General features: G+C 37.3%; 1 protein-coding gene across 1 annotated transcript in view; it reads left to right on the plus strand.

Moving 5' to 3' along the window:
- Oseg2 (intraflagellar transport protein Oseg2) overlaps nt 1-14856 on the plus strand; it is an 892258-nt gene that overhangs the window by 257193 nt on the left and 620209 nt on the right. Inside the window, exon 11 of the mRNA XM_067142201.2 lies at nt 7709-7852. Within this exon, the coding sequence (XP_066998302.2) occupies nt 7709-7852 (144 nt within the window). The remainder of the gene's footprint in view (nt 1-7708; nt 7853-14856) is intronic.

Here is a 14856-nt window from a genome sequence, read left to right on the forward strand (position 1 = left end):
TATTATTATTATTATGATCATCATCATCATCTTCACCATCATCATCATCATAATCACCATAAATTAAATATTTTCTGGAAATAATCAAGGGATGTTTAATGCGCGTTGGTGAATTAATGAAAACACATATAAGGTAGCTAAAGTATTTAAAAAAAGCACGGTTTTAAAGCAGCATTCAGAACAAATAAACACATTAAAAAACAAATTAGCAAATGCAGTCTAAATATAAAAGTATATTCTTCTAAACCTGGTTAAATAAACTCAAATGCCAAGAACCAAATTTTAATGCTATATGTAATGGCCAAACAAAGCGTAATTTCCACACACCAAATACCAAGATTACAAAAATGCTATTAGACACAGTAGACACTCACCCTTCTCTGAACACACATATAGTAAGGCCTACTGCTTCTCGGACATTGGCACTGATCATAAAATATTACACATTGAAAATAACAGAAAATAATCATTACACGTAAGAGGCAATAGAAATACACAGCACAATAAAGCCAACCAGAATAACCTTAATAACGACACACACCTAAGATTCTCCATTCTTTACTAAATTAAAACACTTTTTTTTTAAATTCACTTTTTTAAATTCACATAATACATTGTTTTATTTTTGCTGATGTTTTGTTTTTCCATAAGGAAGAATAAGGAATGGCTATGGAATGCTGCAGTTGTAGGGACTGTGGGTATGAGCAGGCATTAAGCAGTATGAGGGAGGAGTTGGAGAGTTTGAGGCAGGTTACACCTAGGAATTTAGTTTGGAACTTACCTTAATGAAGTCCTGCTTTGTCTCCTCTACAGTATACGAAGTTTCGAGTTCAAGACTGTATACATTTTTATTTACCATCTTCCACCAATCATAACTTTTTATAAACTCCCTCATGTCTTTATCAGTGGAGCCCGGATTACATGTAATATAAAAATGAGAAATTTGTAGAAAAAATTGACAAAATATGTAGTAAAATATGTAATAAATAAAAGAATATGTAAGTTAATATCTAAGCTTTATTTCATGTATTCTTGTACACAGAAAAGGAAACAAAACCAAGAAAAGTTAAAAATTATTCAACCTCTAATTCTCATTTGGAGGTTCAATTAATAACTAAAGATTTTTCCAAATTTTCTGTAGTCATCGAATGCCTTCTGTCTGTTAGGATGTTCTTGTATCACCAATATAAATGGTCCGCCATTGGACATTATAAATTTTCCAGCCAACTCTCTCCTGGCTGCCAGCGCTTCGCCCCCGTGTGCCAGGCTGGGCCCATCAGCTGGCACCCAGCACACCCAGCCTGCAGTCATCCCAGCCTCAGGGTAACTTTCACTTTGTGTCATTCTCCATAATAGCAGCGACGTGCCATTGTCCCTCCTTACACACTGTACTGTTACTTGTTAAGGGATGTAAAAGCCATCAACATAGCTAAGGGATACAATTCTTTGACAGATACTTCACTTTAAATTATGAAAATGTTTTTAGATGTTAGAGACGTACATGATTTTTAAACTATTTTCAAGTGTTTAATTGAAAAAACTTAAATAGATGTAAAACTAGTGAAAAAGGAATTGTATTTTCTTTCAGATGCACAGTATCCTTCAAAATATTTAAAATACTTAATATTTATTATGCATAATAATATGTATAAGTTGAAACTCCTGGCATAATAGTCCTTTTAATATGATTCATAGACATTTTAGCTTTCATTGTCGCTACATATTTGGGAACAGATATGTAATTGCATATAATCCAGGCTTTACTTATCAGCTGTACAATACAATACAATAGCAGTTCTTCCTATGTATGGTTCATGTTACATTGAGCTATGTTACTTGGCAGTGGCACAACATGAGAAAGTTACTTTCATCTTTTAGTTTTGCACAGCACTGTAGATAGATAGATAGATAGATAGATAGCTGCAAAGCACAATAATTCAAACTCCATTAAATTATATTATAGTTTTTTTTTTTACTATTTGTCGCACTGACACGGGGATGTCTTATGGCGATGACGGGATAGAAAGGGGCTAAGACTGGGTAGGAAGCAACTGTGGCAGTAATTAAGGTAATTTGCCTGGTGTGCAAATGGGAAGCCACGGTAAACCATCTTCAGAGCTGCCAACAGTGATTTTGATCCCACTATCTCCCGAATGCAAGCTGACAGCACACAGCCACTCGCTCGGTTTTATGTAATTTATTAATTCACTAATACTCATTAAGCATCCCCTAAATCATTTCCAAAATAATTTAAAATATGAAGATGATGATGACGATAATAATAATAATAATAATAATAATAATAATAATAATAATAATAATAACAATAATAAATTACAAGTACAGTCTCTCAAAAGCTGATGGCATCACTGGAGCGTGACGTAACAAAATATTACCAGTAAAGGAGCCAGTTAGCGTAATGCCTATGGTGGCATATTGCACTCCTAGCTGGACTAATGAAGAGAGAGGAAGCACAAGGGGAGTACTTCATTCAGGAAAGATCTAATATTTAAAACATGATTAGAAGGGTGTACAGAGAATTTTAACATAAATGTTTTTACACTTTTTAATAATATTCATCAATTCATAATAATAGGTAATAATTTTAAAAAGGAAGTAATTAAAACTTTTATTTGATAGAATCTGGTGATGTTCTTTCAAGAACGAAACATGTCATTCTGTTTATAATTAATGTGATCTTTTCCTGATATAATCTATTATTAAATATTTTCTTTATCAGGTATTTTAAAATGTATTTTATCCTAAGTTACTTTCAACAGATGGTTAATGGTGTGGATTAATATAGTCACATCCTAGGTAATGAACCATGGACAATGGCTGAGTGGTCTAGTAAAGAGTCCTGAGAGTTGGGATACCATTTTCTGTGGAATTGGAATGTGCATCTCGGACATATTCTGGGTCGTGGCCTTCCTTGTGCTCAGGTGGCTAGGACTATAAAATCCATCGTGGTCCATAACCCATTAGGCGGAGAGAGCCTCACTGGGACTGTGTAAGTAGTGTAGCATCCTGCTTCACAGAATTTTCACCAATCACACTCAGACTGTGTGAAGCAAAATTTGGACCTATGAGAGTAACAGTGTCACACTTTCATTTGACAGGTGAGAGTCTTCTTGGAAAGAACTTAGTGAACAAAATAGAATTTGATGCACTTTCATTTTACAGGCAAGAGTCTCCTCGGAAACAACTTGGCGAACAAAAGAGAATTTGTTGGGGAGCTATCAATATTAATGGGGCTTCTGGATGAAATAAAGTAGAACTGGCTGAGTCTGCAAAGAGGATGCAGCTGGACATATTAGGAGTTAATTGTATTTGGGTAAGGGGAGGTAACGAGGAAGAGATAGGAGGTTATACAGTGTTCTTGACAGGTGTTAAAAAGGGAAAGGCAGAGTGAGGGGTAGGGCTGTTCATCAGAAATACTATTGCATGCAGCATTGTTTCTGTTAGGCACCTAAATGAGTGAATGATGTGGGTAGATTTGGCAGTTGGAGGAATTAGGATGAGAATTGTCTCAGTGTATTCACCATGTGAGGGTGCAGGTAAGGAGGAAATTGACAAGTTTTAAGGATCATTGAATTTCATCATAGTCAAGGTCAACAGTAAGGATAGGATAGTGCTAATGGGTGATTTCAATGCAAGAATTGGAAATAGACTGAAGGATATGAGAAGGTGATGCGCAAATTTAGGAAAGAATGGAAGCTAATAGAAATGGGAAGTGTTAATTGGACTTCTGTGCTAGTTTGGGATTAGCAGTTACAAATACATTCTTCAAGCATAAGGCTATTCACTGTTACACATGGGAGGCTAGGGGCACCAGATCCATAATAGACTATATCCTAACCGACTTTTATTTCATGAAATCTGTTAGGAATGTACAGGTTTTACAGGGATTTTTTGATGACATGGACCACTATCTGATCTTTAGTGAACTAAGTATCTCTATACTGAAGCTAGAGAAAGTGAAATCTGTCTTCAGAAGAGTAAGGGTAGAAAATCTCCAGGACGAGGAAATTAGACAGAAATACATGGATGTGATTATTGAAAATGTCTGAACAATAGACAGTAAGCAGGTTCGGGATATAGAAAGAGAATGAGAATGGATGGGATGCTGGGATGCTGTAGTAGAAATAGCAAGGCAGTGCCTGGGAACAACTGTGTGTAAAAATGGGAAAAAGCAAACATAATGGTGGATGAAGTAAGAACAGCTAGTGAGCATAAGGATATAGCACATCAGAAATCGCTCCAGACAAGGACTGATGCAGGCAGAGAATTGCATGGAGATGAAAGAAACAGAGTATAACAAATAACTGTTGAAACCAAGGAGAAGACATGGGAAGATTTCGGTAATAACCTGGAAAGGCTTGGTCAAGCAGCAGTAATAATGAATTTTAGAAATGGAAGGAAAAATGTAATGAATAGTGTTTCAGGTAAATCAGGTGAACTAATAACAGATTGCAGGGAATCACTGGATAGGTGAAAGAAATGTTTTGAAAATCATCTTAGTGTAAATGGAAATCTTCCAGATGATGTTGCAAACAACCATGCTCATGGGGAGGATGATAATGATGTTGGTGAGACTACGCTTGAGGAAGTGGGAAGGATGGTAAATAAACTCCATCATCATAAAGTAGCAGGAGTAGACGAAATTAAGCCTGAAACCGTGAAATACAGTGGGAAGGTAGGAAAGAAGTGGCTTCATAGAGTAATAAGATTAGCATGGCATGTTAAAAAGGTACTTTCTGATTGAATGGAAGCAGTAATTGCACCTATCTATAAGCAAGGGAACAGGAAGGATTGCAACAACTATCAAGGTATTTCATTGATCAGTATACCATGTAAAGTGTTCACCAGCATCATGGAAGGAAGGGTGCGATCAGTGGTTGTGAATAAGTTGGAGGAGAACCAAAGTGGTTTCAGACCTCAGAGGATCACAGACCACAGGATCAGATTTTCAGTATGCACCAGGTAATTGAAATGTGCTATGAGAGGAATACACAGTTATGTTTATATATCATAAATCTGGAGAAGACATATGGCAGAGTACCGAGGGAAATGATGTTCGCCATACTGGGGGACTATGGGATTAAGAGTAGTTTATTAAAATCAATCATAGGTTTTTATGCTGACAATTGGGTTGCAGTGAGAATTGATGGTAGAATGAGTTCTTGGTTCAAGGTACTTGCATGTGTTAGACAAGGCAGTAATTTTTCCCCCTTTGTTGTTCATAGTGTACATGTATCGTCTGCTGAAAGGTATTAAGTGGCAGGGAGGGATTCATTTAGGCAGAAATCTAGTGACAAGTTTTGCCTACGCTGTTGGCTTTATTCTAATAGCAGATTGTGCCATTAGCATTCATTCTAATTTCTTGAAACTTGAAAATAGGTGCAGTGACTATGATTTGAAAACTAGCCTTTCCAAGACTAAATTGTTGTCAGTAGGTAAGAAATATAAGAGAATTGAATTTCAGGTTGGTAATACAAAGCTTGAACAGGTAGATTATTTCAAGCATTTAAGATATGTATTGTCCCAGGATGGTAGTATAGTAAGTGAGATTGAATCAAGGTGCAGCAAGGCTAATGCAGTGAGTTGCAATCAACAGTACTCTGTAACGAGGAAGTCAGCTACCAGACGAAACTGTCTTTACACCGGTCTATTTTCCAACCAACTTTGTTTTACAGGAGTGAAAGCTGCATGGACTCAGAATGCCTTATTCTTAAGTTAGAAGTAACAAGGGTGAAAGTAGTGAGAATGTTTGCTGGTACAAACAGGTGGGAACAATGACAGGAGGGTACTTGGAATTGATGGAGATAAAGGCTAAGCTAGGAGTGATTTTGATAGATGAAGCTATATACATAAACCAACTTCTCTGGTGGGGTCATGTGAGGCGAATGTGGGAGGATAGGCTACTTAGGAGACTAACGGACTCTGGTATGGAGGGTAAGAGAAGTAGAGGGAGACCAAGATGTGACGATAGTTGAACTCTGTTTCTAGCGATTTAATTACAAGACATATAGAACTAAACAAAGCCACAGAACTAGTTATAAGCAGAGAGTTGTGGCAGTGGTTAACAAATTCACAGTGGCTGGCAGACTGGATGCTGAATGGTATAACAGTCTTCTATGAAGATATATGTATGTATGTACTTTCGACAGACTGAAGTACTTCACAGTTAGGGTTCTCAGTATGCCTAATGCTTACACAAGATATGCCATTACAGTGTTGGAGTGCTTTACATGACATGAATTTGGCTTTTTTGATATATGATACTCCACAGAAATCCAAATGTAGTAGGTACAAAAATGTTTTGACTGATTGTGTACTGTCTACTGTAGACTAGTGTCTGCACCAGCTTGCTGATACAGCTTGCCAGAAAGCAAAGTCTGGGAAGGTATACTGTACTTTATGGACAATAAGTTGCTCAAGTGGACTGGTGAGCCCAGAATCCTGACACCTGGATGGGATGAATTAGAACACTGACTTCATTTCTGATCCCAGTGGCCCATGTCACGAACAACTGTAGCTGCTGCTCGTCAGGAAGAATGTCCAGCCATTCCGTTTAAATTATTAAATTAAATGTATTAATGTCCAGTACACTGAAGGGTATCTCTAGGACAGTTTGATTACAGTTAAAAACACCAGGCAAAAAGGGTGTAAGTCATTTGCTTACGTTTTTTGTAAGACTATATTTAAAGCTGAAACCAAAAAATCTTCATTCACTTGTAAACATCTTGTAAACACTCCCAAGGCTGTAAATATTTTAAGCCTTTAATTAATTTATATGTCTGTCTTTCATCATCAGTAGCACAGTACATCAACTTGAAGTTACATGGACTGGGCGAGTTGGCCGTGCGGTTAGGGTTGCGCAGCTGTGAGCTTGCATCCGGGAGATAGTGGGTTCGAACCCCACTGTCGGCAGCCCTGAAGATAGTTTTCCATGGTTTCCCATTTCCACACCAGGCAAACGCTGGGGATGGACCCCAATTAAGGCCACAGCTGCTTCCTTCCCATTCCTAGGCGTTTCTTGTCCCATCGTTGCCATAAGACCTATCTGTGTCGGTGCGACGTAAAGAAAAAAAAAAGAAAGAAGTTACATGGATCTCGAATCTCATGGGACTGAGGTGGTATGTTTTTAATATGATATCATCTTTCATCCTGCCAAAACTCTTCCTTTTCTTATGATTTTGATAAGATACAGATGGTTCCTCATCACTTTCCATTGTTCAGATTCATTTCATACACTTATCTGGAAATGAGAGAATATTATAATTATTATCAAGAATCTGTAAACTGAATACAATACTGTTTCAACATTTTACAATAACTAACTACGGATATAACCTTCAAAGAGTGTTGCCAAATGTAACATCCACTGAGTCACAAACATTTATATTCATTATCTAATTTGCCTAGTGTCGTTTTTTGTTGTTCACAACTGGCTCTTCTCCTTCCCCTGTGTGTACTACCTTAAGTATACAATTTCTGAATGACTGGGCCTCCTTGTTTACTCTGAAATTTAAACCATATTAACTACATGACTTCATGTCCATTTACTGACTTTCACACCTTCCCCCCCTCCTCCCTGGATGTCCAGTTACTTTTAATCAGATAGTGTATATTATGATATTACAGTATATTAATGTTCATGATAATCTCCAGAGGTGAACACTTACTATCTCTCTTTCTGTTTCAGTGGGTAGAAGGAAGCAACGCTGTAATTGCACAGTCGCGTAATACTCTGCATGTTTGGTATAACATAAATAGTTCTGAAACAATTAACTGTTACAATGTAACTGGGTCAGTTATCGATGTGATCCGTGATAAGAACAAAATATGTGTAAGTATATTTTATTATGCACAGTTTATTGAATTTTTGAAGACAAATTTTCCTTTGACTAGAGGATAATAAATTTTAGTGATGATTACTATTTGCGACATACAACATATTTCATAATTTTTGTTATTGGAACTTGTGAAACTCGTATTAATTGTTTAGTTAGATAACTTTTACAAAGCTGTAAATCATACTGAATTGTTAAATATTTTAAAATATACAGCAAACTAAGTAATTAATAAATAAATAATGGCATGTGGCCTCTGAAGAGACCTGGTACAGGTCTTTGAGGATGGGGCTCTACCTATAGTGAATTTTAATGTTGCCATTGATGCTTTAATGGCCTGTACTTACAGACATGATACTGTATAGTCTTTTGGGCTTATGCTGTGTCAAGAAAATAAGGTGAAATTCTATACATTTTGCAGAGAACTGTGCTCTTCGTCATCAGAATAAAATCTCGACTGTCCACGAGAAAGGCTTCATAAACAATGACTTTTTGAAATTTAGACATTATAATAGAAGTGGAAATGGTATGTTCATTCGTCACCAGATGGCTCCCCGGACGTGGCACAGCTTTAGCGTTCCAAGTGGATGCTGACTGAACCATCAGAATCAGTCTAAGACGGTCACATAACATGTGTACATAACATATGACATTGACAGGTGTATGACAATGACACAAGCCTGAAATGAAACATCTGGCGATGAGGAACGTACAAATTTGGAAAACACCGAGACGAACTAACAGTAGTGGAGGGACAGGGAAGGGAACTACCTACGTAAATCCTTAATGGCTGGCAACCAGGTATTACTTAATTGATAGCTAGTGTCCCTGTTAAGCTTGTTAGGATTTCTATGTATTTCCACAGCTTCCCGTATAATCCTGGACCTGTAGTGTCTAGTGTGGGTAAGAGCTCAAGCATCTTAGAACATGACATCATGACCCAATGATAGAGCGTGTTCAGCCATTGCCGATTTGTCTGGCTGGTAGAGACGGATATTACGTTCATGTTCCTTGATATGGGTACCAATGGACCGGCATGTTTGGCCGATGTATACTTTACCGCAAGTACAGGGAATTTCATATACCTCAGGATGTAAAAGTGTGGACAATTTGTCCTTGGTTTTACTCATACTGTGAGCAATTTTAGTGGCGGTGCCAAACACGGTTTTTAAATTTTGTTTGAAGAGGACTTTAGCAATTCGATCTGTGGTGTTGTGAATGTAAGGCAAGTAGGCAGTTCCCTTCACTTCTTCCTTCTGTGAGCTTTTCTTGGTCATTTCTCTGGGATGCAGGGCTCTATGAATCTGCAAATCGCTGTAACCATTACCCTTGAACGTGACTTTGAGCGTGTCCATCTCTACCTGGATATTTGATGGGTGACAAATTCGTCTCGCCCTCTTGGCGAGTGTCGTGAGAATTCCTTGTTTTAGTGCTTGATGGTGGTGAGAATCTGCATGAAGATAGCTATTTGTGTTTTAAAATGTGAAGATCGTCTTTTTCCTACCAAATGTAACATCAGTTTCTCAGCCACTTGACCAAGGAGTGATTGAGAAGTTCAAGGTTATGTACAGGCAGTTAGTGATAAAGAACATAGTATCAGAACTTAACGGCGATGAAATAACCCTTCAAACACTGACAAAGGGACTGAATGTTCTCCAAACAATTTCATGGATAACCAATGCATGGAAAAACGTTACAGCCTCAACAATTCGTATCTGCTTTCTTAAAAGCTGGGTTTCCCGCAAGTGGTGGACATCCCGAAATAGAATCGGATACCCTTTCTGACGGCAAGGAAACAACACAACAGTTGATTAATGCAGCAGGTTACAGTGTACAAGTGAACACCTATATCGAAAATGATTCAGATATTCCAACAGAGTGTGAGAGTGGAGACACGAAAACGATACTTCAGTCAATCCACGGGAAGAAGGACAAAAATGAAGATTCTGACGAAAGTGGGAGTGAAGGTGATGCTAATGACGACTTCGAAGAAAATATGGAAATTCATGTGCTGCCAATAACGTCGTACGGTGAGGCTCTCAGCTTTGTTAAGCGACTGAAAGAATATTCTATTATAAAGAAAACGATGAAAAAGGTGTAAATTTGACCCAGGATTTAATTGCACATAGTGAAAATATCATTTCTAAACCGAAATGGACAAAACAAACGAACATTAAGGATTTTTCAAGTGCTAATGTTTTACTGTACTGTGCTACATCAACATATTGATTTGAAGTTTCAAAAACTCGTACGTTCTTCTTAATTTTAACATGGTGAATGGTAATAGTGTACAGTGTGCTCAATAGAGGTTTCCATAGACGTGTTTTTGTCTCTTTAATACAGAACATCGCAGTTGCAGCAGCCCATCTACAACTTTCTCATGTGAGTACAGTGCAGTATATTGTACAATACTGTATACAGTATACAATTAAAGGTACATTTGTGAGAATTGTTAACACATACAATACATGGGTTATTGTGTTCCAACTTATGTTTAATGGTACCGGTTTCATAACCTCTCTCGGGCAGTCACCCCTTCATAACGGACATTTTTTTTGGTCCCGAAGGTGTCCGTTATAGAGAGGTTTTATTGTATATATACATGTTGCCAGAATTTCGAAGCTTCTTAGCAACATTTCGTTTCCCACCTTCCAAATTGCATTGTCGTTTTTTCCCTACACAGTTACTTTCATTGTCATGAACGATAATTTCTTCTTCCGAAGTAATACATTCATCATTAGCGTCCATCTTTACTGTGTGCCCACACCACAAGTGTGAACACTGAACAGCATGGTCATGGGTGCGTCAACAGCATTGCATGCAATCTTCCTTCCAAGGAGTTCCTGCCATCTAGCGACGTCATACCAAACTAATTTTTGTACAAACGATAGTTGAATGTTTGAAGAATGCAATGCGTGCAACTATGCAATAACAGCCTTAGGCATTTAACGCTCTTGTTGCACGCAGGTACTCAATTGGTAATACGAGGGACATGTGGATATTCACAGTTCTAAATTCTCACTACAGAATTGTTCTATAATATGTGATACACTGCATGGTAACTGACACAGACTTACAACTTCAGATGAACACAATAGGCAGTCCTCTGTTTTATTCTAAAACTTCAGTGAATAGTCAGTATGTCAGCAATCAAATTACGTCTCATCATAAACATAACTTGTAGATGCAGGTAATAGGGTTTTTGTAGATCTATTAGTGAAAAAAAAAAAAAAAAGTAATTTCATGTTCTCTGCAACTTTTCACTGGAAGTTTTCCATGGACATATAAAACAAAAATTGACCATCAGTAATATCTTCTAACTGTTGTACACACCTCGGAAAAAAGTTTTGCACCAGATATATTTTGAGTACTCCTGAAGGATGGCTACTGAGACAATAGTCTCATTAAAAAGAGGTATCAGAATGCAATGTAATGTCACCTGTTAGGTGTATGTGGACGTATAACATGCAAACTCAGGACAGTCCAGAACAGTGCATTGTCACTGGAATCCTTGGACACTACATGCATGGATCACATTTTGTGGCCTGTTCAGTCTGTAAACCTGCCTTGACGGGTCATTACATCATTTGACTTTGCGCACATTGTTATGTAATGTTGGCAAAGCCTCCCCTGCCTTGTGTTATTCCCAATCATATTTCCTAATTAAGTTTTCCTGATAAATTTTTCTTGAATATAATTCTTCTGAATGCCAGTTTTCCTGTGGTCATATTTCCTCCAGAATATTCTTCCAAATGCCAATTTTCCTATGATCAAAGTACTTAATTCCTAACATGTACATTATGATAACTTAGAATAACAATAATCCAAAAATATATTCGTTTATAATTCATGCATTTGAAGTTCAAATCAGAATCGTGTGTACTAATGCATGCAGGTATTGTAACACCTAATTTTCATTCCTTTAAACATTGTAATTGTTGACAATATTTCTGACACTTCTTTCAGTTGAAAATCTGCTTCTTCTTTGAACTTGCCTTAATACTCCTTCTAAAACTTAAATTCACAACAGTTGTTCCCTTGACCATCTGCTTTACTGAAACATGATCAATGCCAAAAAAAAACTCAGGGTGTTGTTTTCTGATGACGAGTTTTATACGATTGTGCTATCCCTCACTTACATTGTTTGTGCAGCGAGGAGTGTTCACTGTGGCCTTCTAGTGGCTCTATTTTTCCAAAGGATAAGTAGGTGGAAACGTTCTTCATCCTTGTTTGGCTGCTCTTTTGCTTCAGCTTGTTCATGGTTTGGGGTGTTGTGAAAGATCAGAACTTCTTTCAGTAATTTGGATATCTTGACCTACATGAAGTAACTATTCAGCCTGTACATTTCTTTTGTTTTAGACTTCATTGCAGTAGGTAGTCTTGCTCGATAATAAATATGCCCAACAATGAACATTTTCCAGTAATTATTGGTGGTTCATTCCCTGCCTAAATTTATACAGACAACTCGGAATTTTCTACCACTAATTTTATAATGGGCACTTGTTCACTACATGCTATTATTTATACAGTCACCTCTACTGTTAATTTTGTAATATACATTGTTCATTTCATGTCATGATTTATAGAGTCAACTGTGAATTTTAAATACTGCCAGTATACTTTCAAAAAATGAAACAGAACAATATTATAAATGGTGGATTTGGAACGAGCATTATTAAGAAAAATGTCCATGTAGAAAGTGATTAAGAAATATAGATTAGGAAGAGAGATTATTAGTAAGAAAGTACACTCTAAAAATTTGCTTCAGATAGGAAAAAATGGCTATCATTAAAATATACATACATACATACTGCCACCAAACTACCCTGCTCCCAGCCGGTAGACACGAGGAGTCCTTTCATGTAAGTTTTTTTTTAGAGGTGGCGGTATTTGGAAGGTATCTGGCAAATGACACAGAAATACACACAAAAACTGACATTTATTAAAATAACACATCAATCAAATGCAATTTTTCTTTCTTTCTTTCTTGAGGTATTTTAAATTTCAAAATTCTTGGAAATTATTGTTCACTTTTAATTAATTACAAAAGTTTAATCTGATTAATAATTAGATATTCTGCTGGATTCATATCATTGAAAAATTTAAACACAACTGGAAAAGAAACAAGCCTCTCATTAATCATCATCATCATCATCATCATCATCATCATCATCATCATTTCCCATTATCCAGCTCTAGCCAGGTAGGGGCAAATATGGTTCCTCTCCACTTTGTTCGGTCTTTCCATCACTCCTCCTCCAACACTGTGTCCCAGTCCAGGTTTCTTTCTCTAATACTGCGTTTAATATTGTCCTTCCATCTCAATTGTGGTGGTCCGTGGCCTCTCCTTCCTTGCATTTGCATTTCCATCACCCTTTTTGGCTTTCTTTCTTCACTCATTTGCTTTATGTGCCCAAACTATCTTAATCAGCTCTTCTCTATTCTATCATTCATTTTTTCCACCCCAATTCTTCCTGGATTTTCTCATTCCTTATTTTGTCTCTTCTACTCTTCTGTATCATACTCCTCAAGAACTTCATTTCGGCTGCCTGTATTTGACTCCCATCTTTCTTTGTCATTGTCCAAGTTTCTGTTCCATAAGTTGTTTTAATACATCTTGTACATAGTTTCCTTTGCTTCCATTGGCACATCTTTGTCCCATAACATGTTTCTTACACTGTGATAGAAACCGCTTCCAGCTTGAATCCTCAGACTGATTTCAGCATCCAGTCGAGCATTCTCCATTAATTCACTCTGCAGGTATTTGAATGTCTTCACTACTTCCAGGGGCTGGTCTGCAAGGCTAATCTGACCTTCCCGTCTTTCTTCCCTCTAGTCATAACAAGAGTTTTACCCTTTTTTACACTTATTTTCAATCCGCATTCTTCGATCTTCCCATTCACCACATCAAACTGTTTTTAAATATTCATGTACTCTTCTCCCCAAATCACAATATCATCTGCAAATACCATGATGTTCATTTCTCTTCCTCCATATGCTGCCTTTGCTGTTCTCATTAATGTACTATCAAAAAGATAACTAAATAAAATGGGTGGATTGCCACAAATTCTAAGCCTTTCTTATATCAGCTTTACCTATGATTCAAAAATGAATCAAATTCATTATCATGGACTATCTGATCTAAATTAGCAGTTAATTAAATCCAATTTATGTTGATAATGTCCTTTCCTCACTTATTTATCCTTAATTCACTTTAATCTGTTATTAATAACTCATATTTTATTTTAATTATATATCCATTAGTTTTTTTATCCAAGTCCAAAATCACTACAATATATTTACAACTACTTCATTTACACTTTGTTTTTCCAGTATTCTACTGTCGAGATGCCACATTCATTGGCTTCCACCAAATCTGTCATACTACATGGTTTAAGCAGATTTCTACAGATGAGAAGGTGTCCATGATCTTGCTTTTCACTCACTCACACACACACACACACACACACACACACACACACACACACACACACACACCCTTGATCACCGTACCCCCCACCTTTTCAAGTTGGTTTTTCATCATGTCACTCCAGATCTTAATCTGTTAAGTTTCTTCCAATGTCCATATTGAAGATGATGTCCTGCAGCTGGCTTCTCTTTCACTTCCCATAATCCTACAGGCGATTTCTTTCCCCAGGGTTCCTTTCGCCAAGATTCGGCTGGTGATGGGATTGATGCTGTTGTTTGTAGGAAGCCCTTCCTTCATTTCAATCTTGATGGGTGAGTGTGAAGTCCAAACATTGGGTGTCTTGGATCTGTTTCTTGCTTCTTCTCAATCTCTGCTGCAACTTGTCTCCTAACTTCTGGAGGTGCTACTCCCATAAGTGGAAAGATCTTATTAAAAGGAGTTGGTCGTAAGCAGCCTGTAACAATGCGAGGTGTCTCGTGGAGGGCAACATCCACTTGGTTTGTGTTAACAGAATTCCTCCAGACTGGTGCAGCATACTCTGCAGCAGAGAAACGCGGAGCAACGGCAGAT

Source organism: Anabrus simplex, chromosome 2 (assembly GCF_040414725.1).
Source record: "Anabrus simplex isolate iqAnaSimp1 chromosome 2, ASM4041472v1, whole genome shotgun sequence".
Lineage (NCBI taxonomy): Eukaryota > Metazoa > Arthropoda > Insecta > Orthoptera > Tettigoniidae > Anabrus > Anabrus simplex.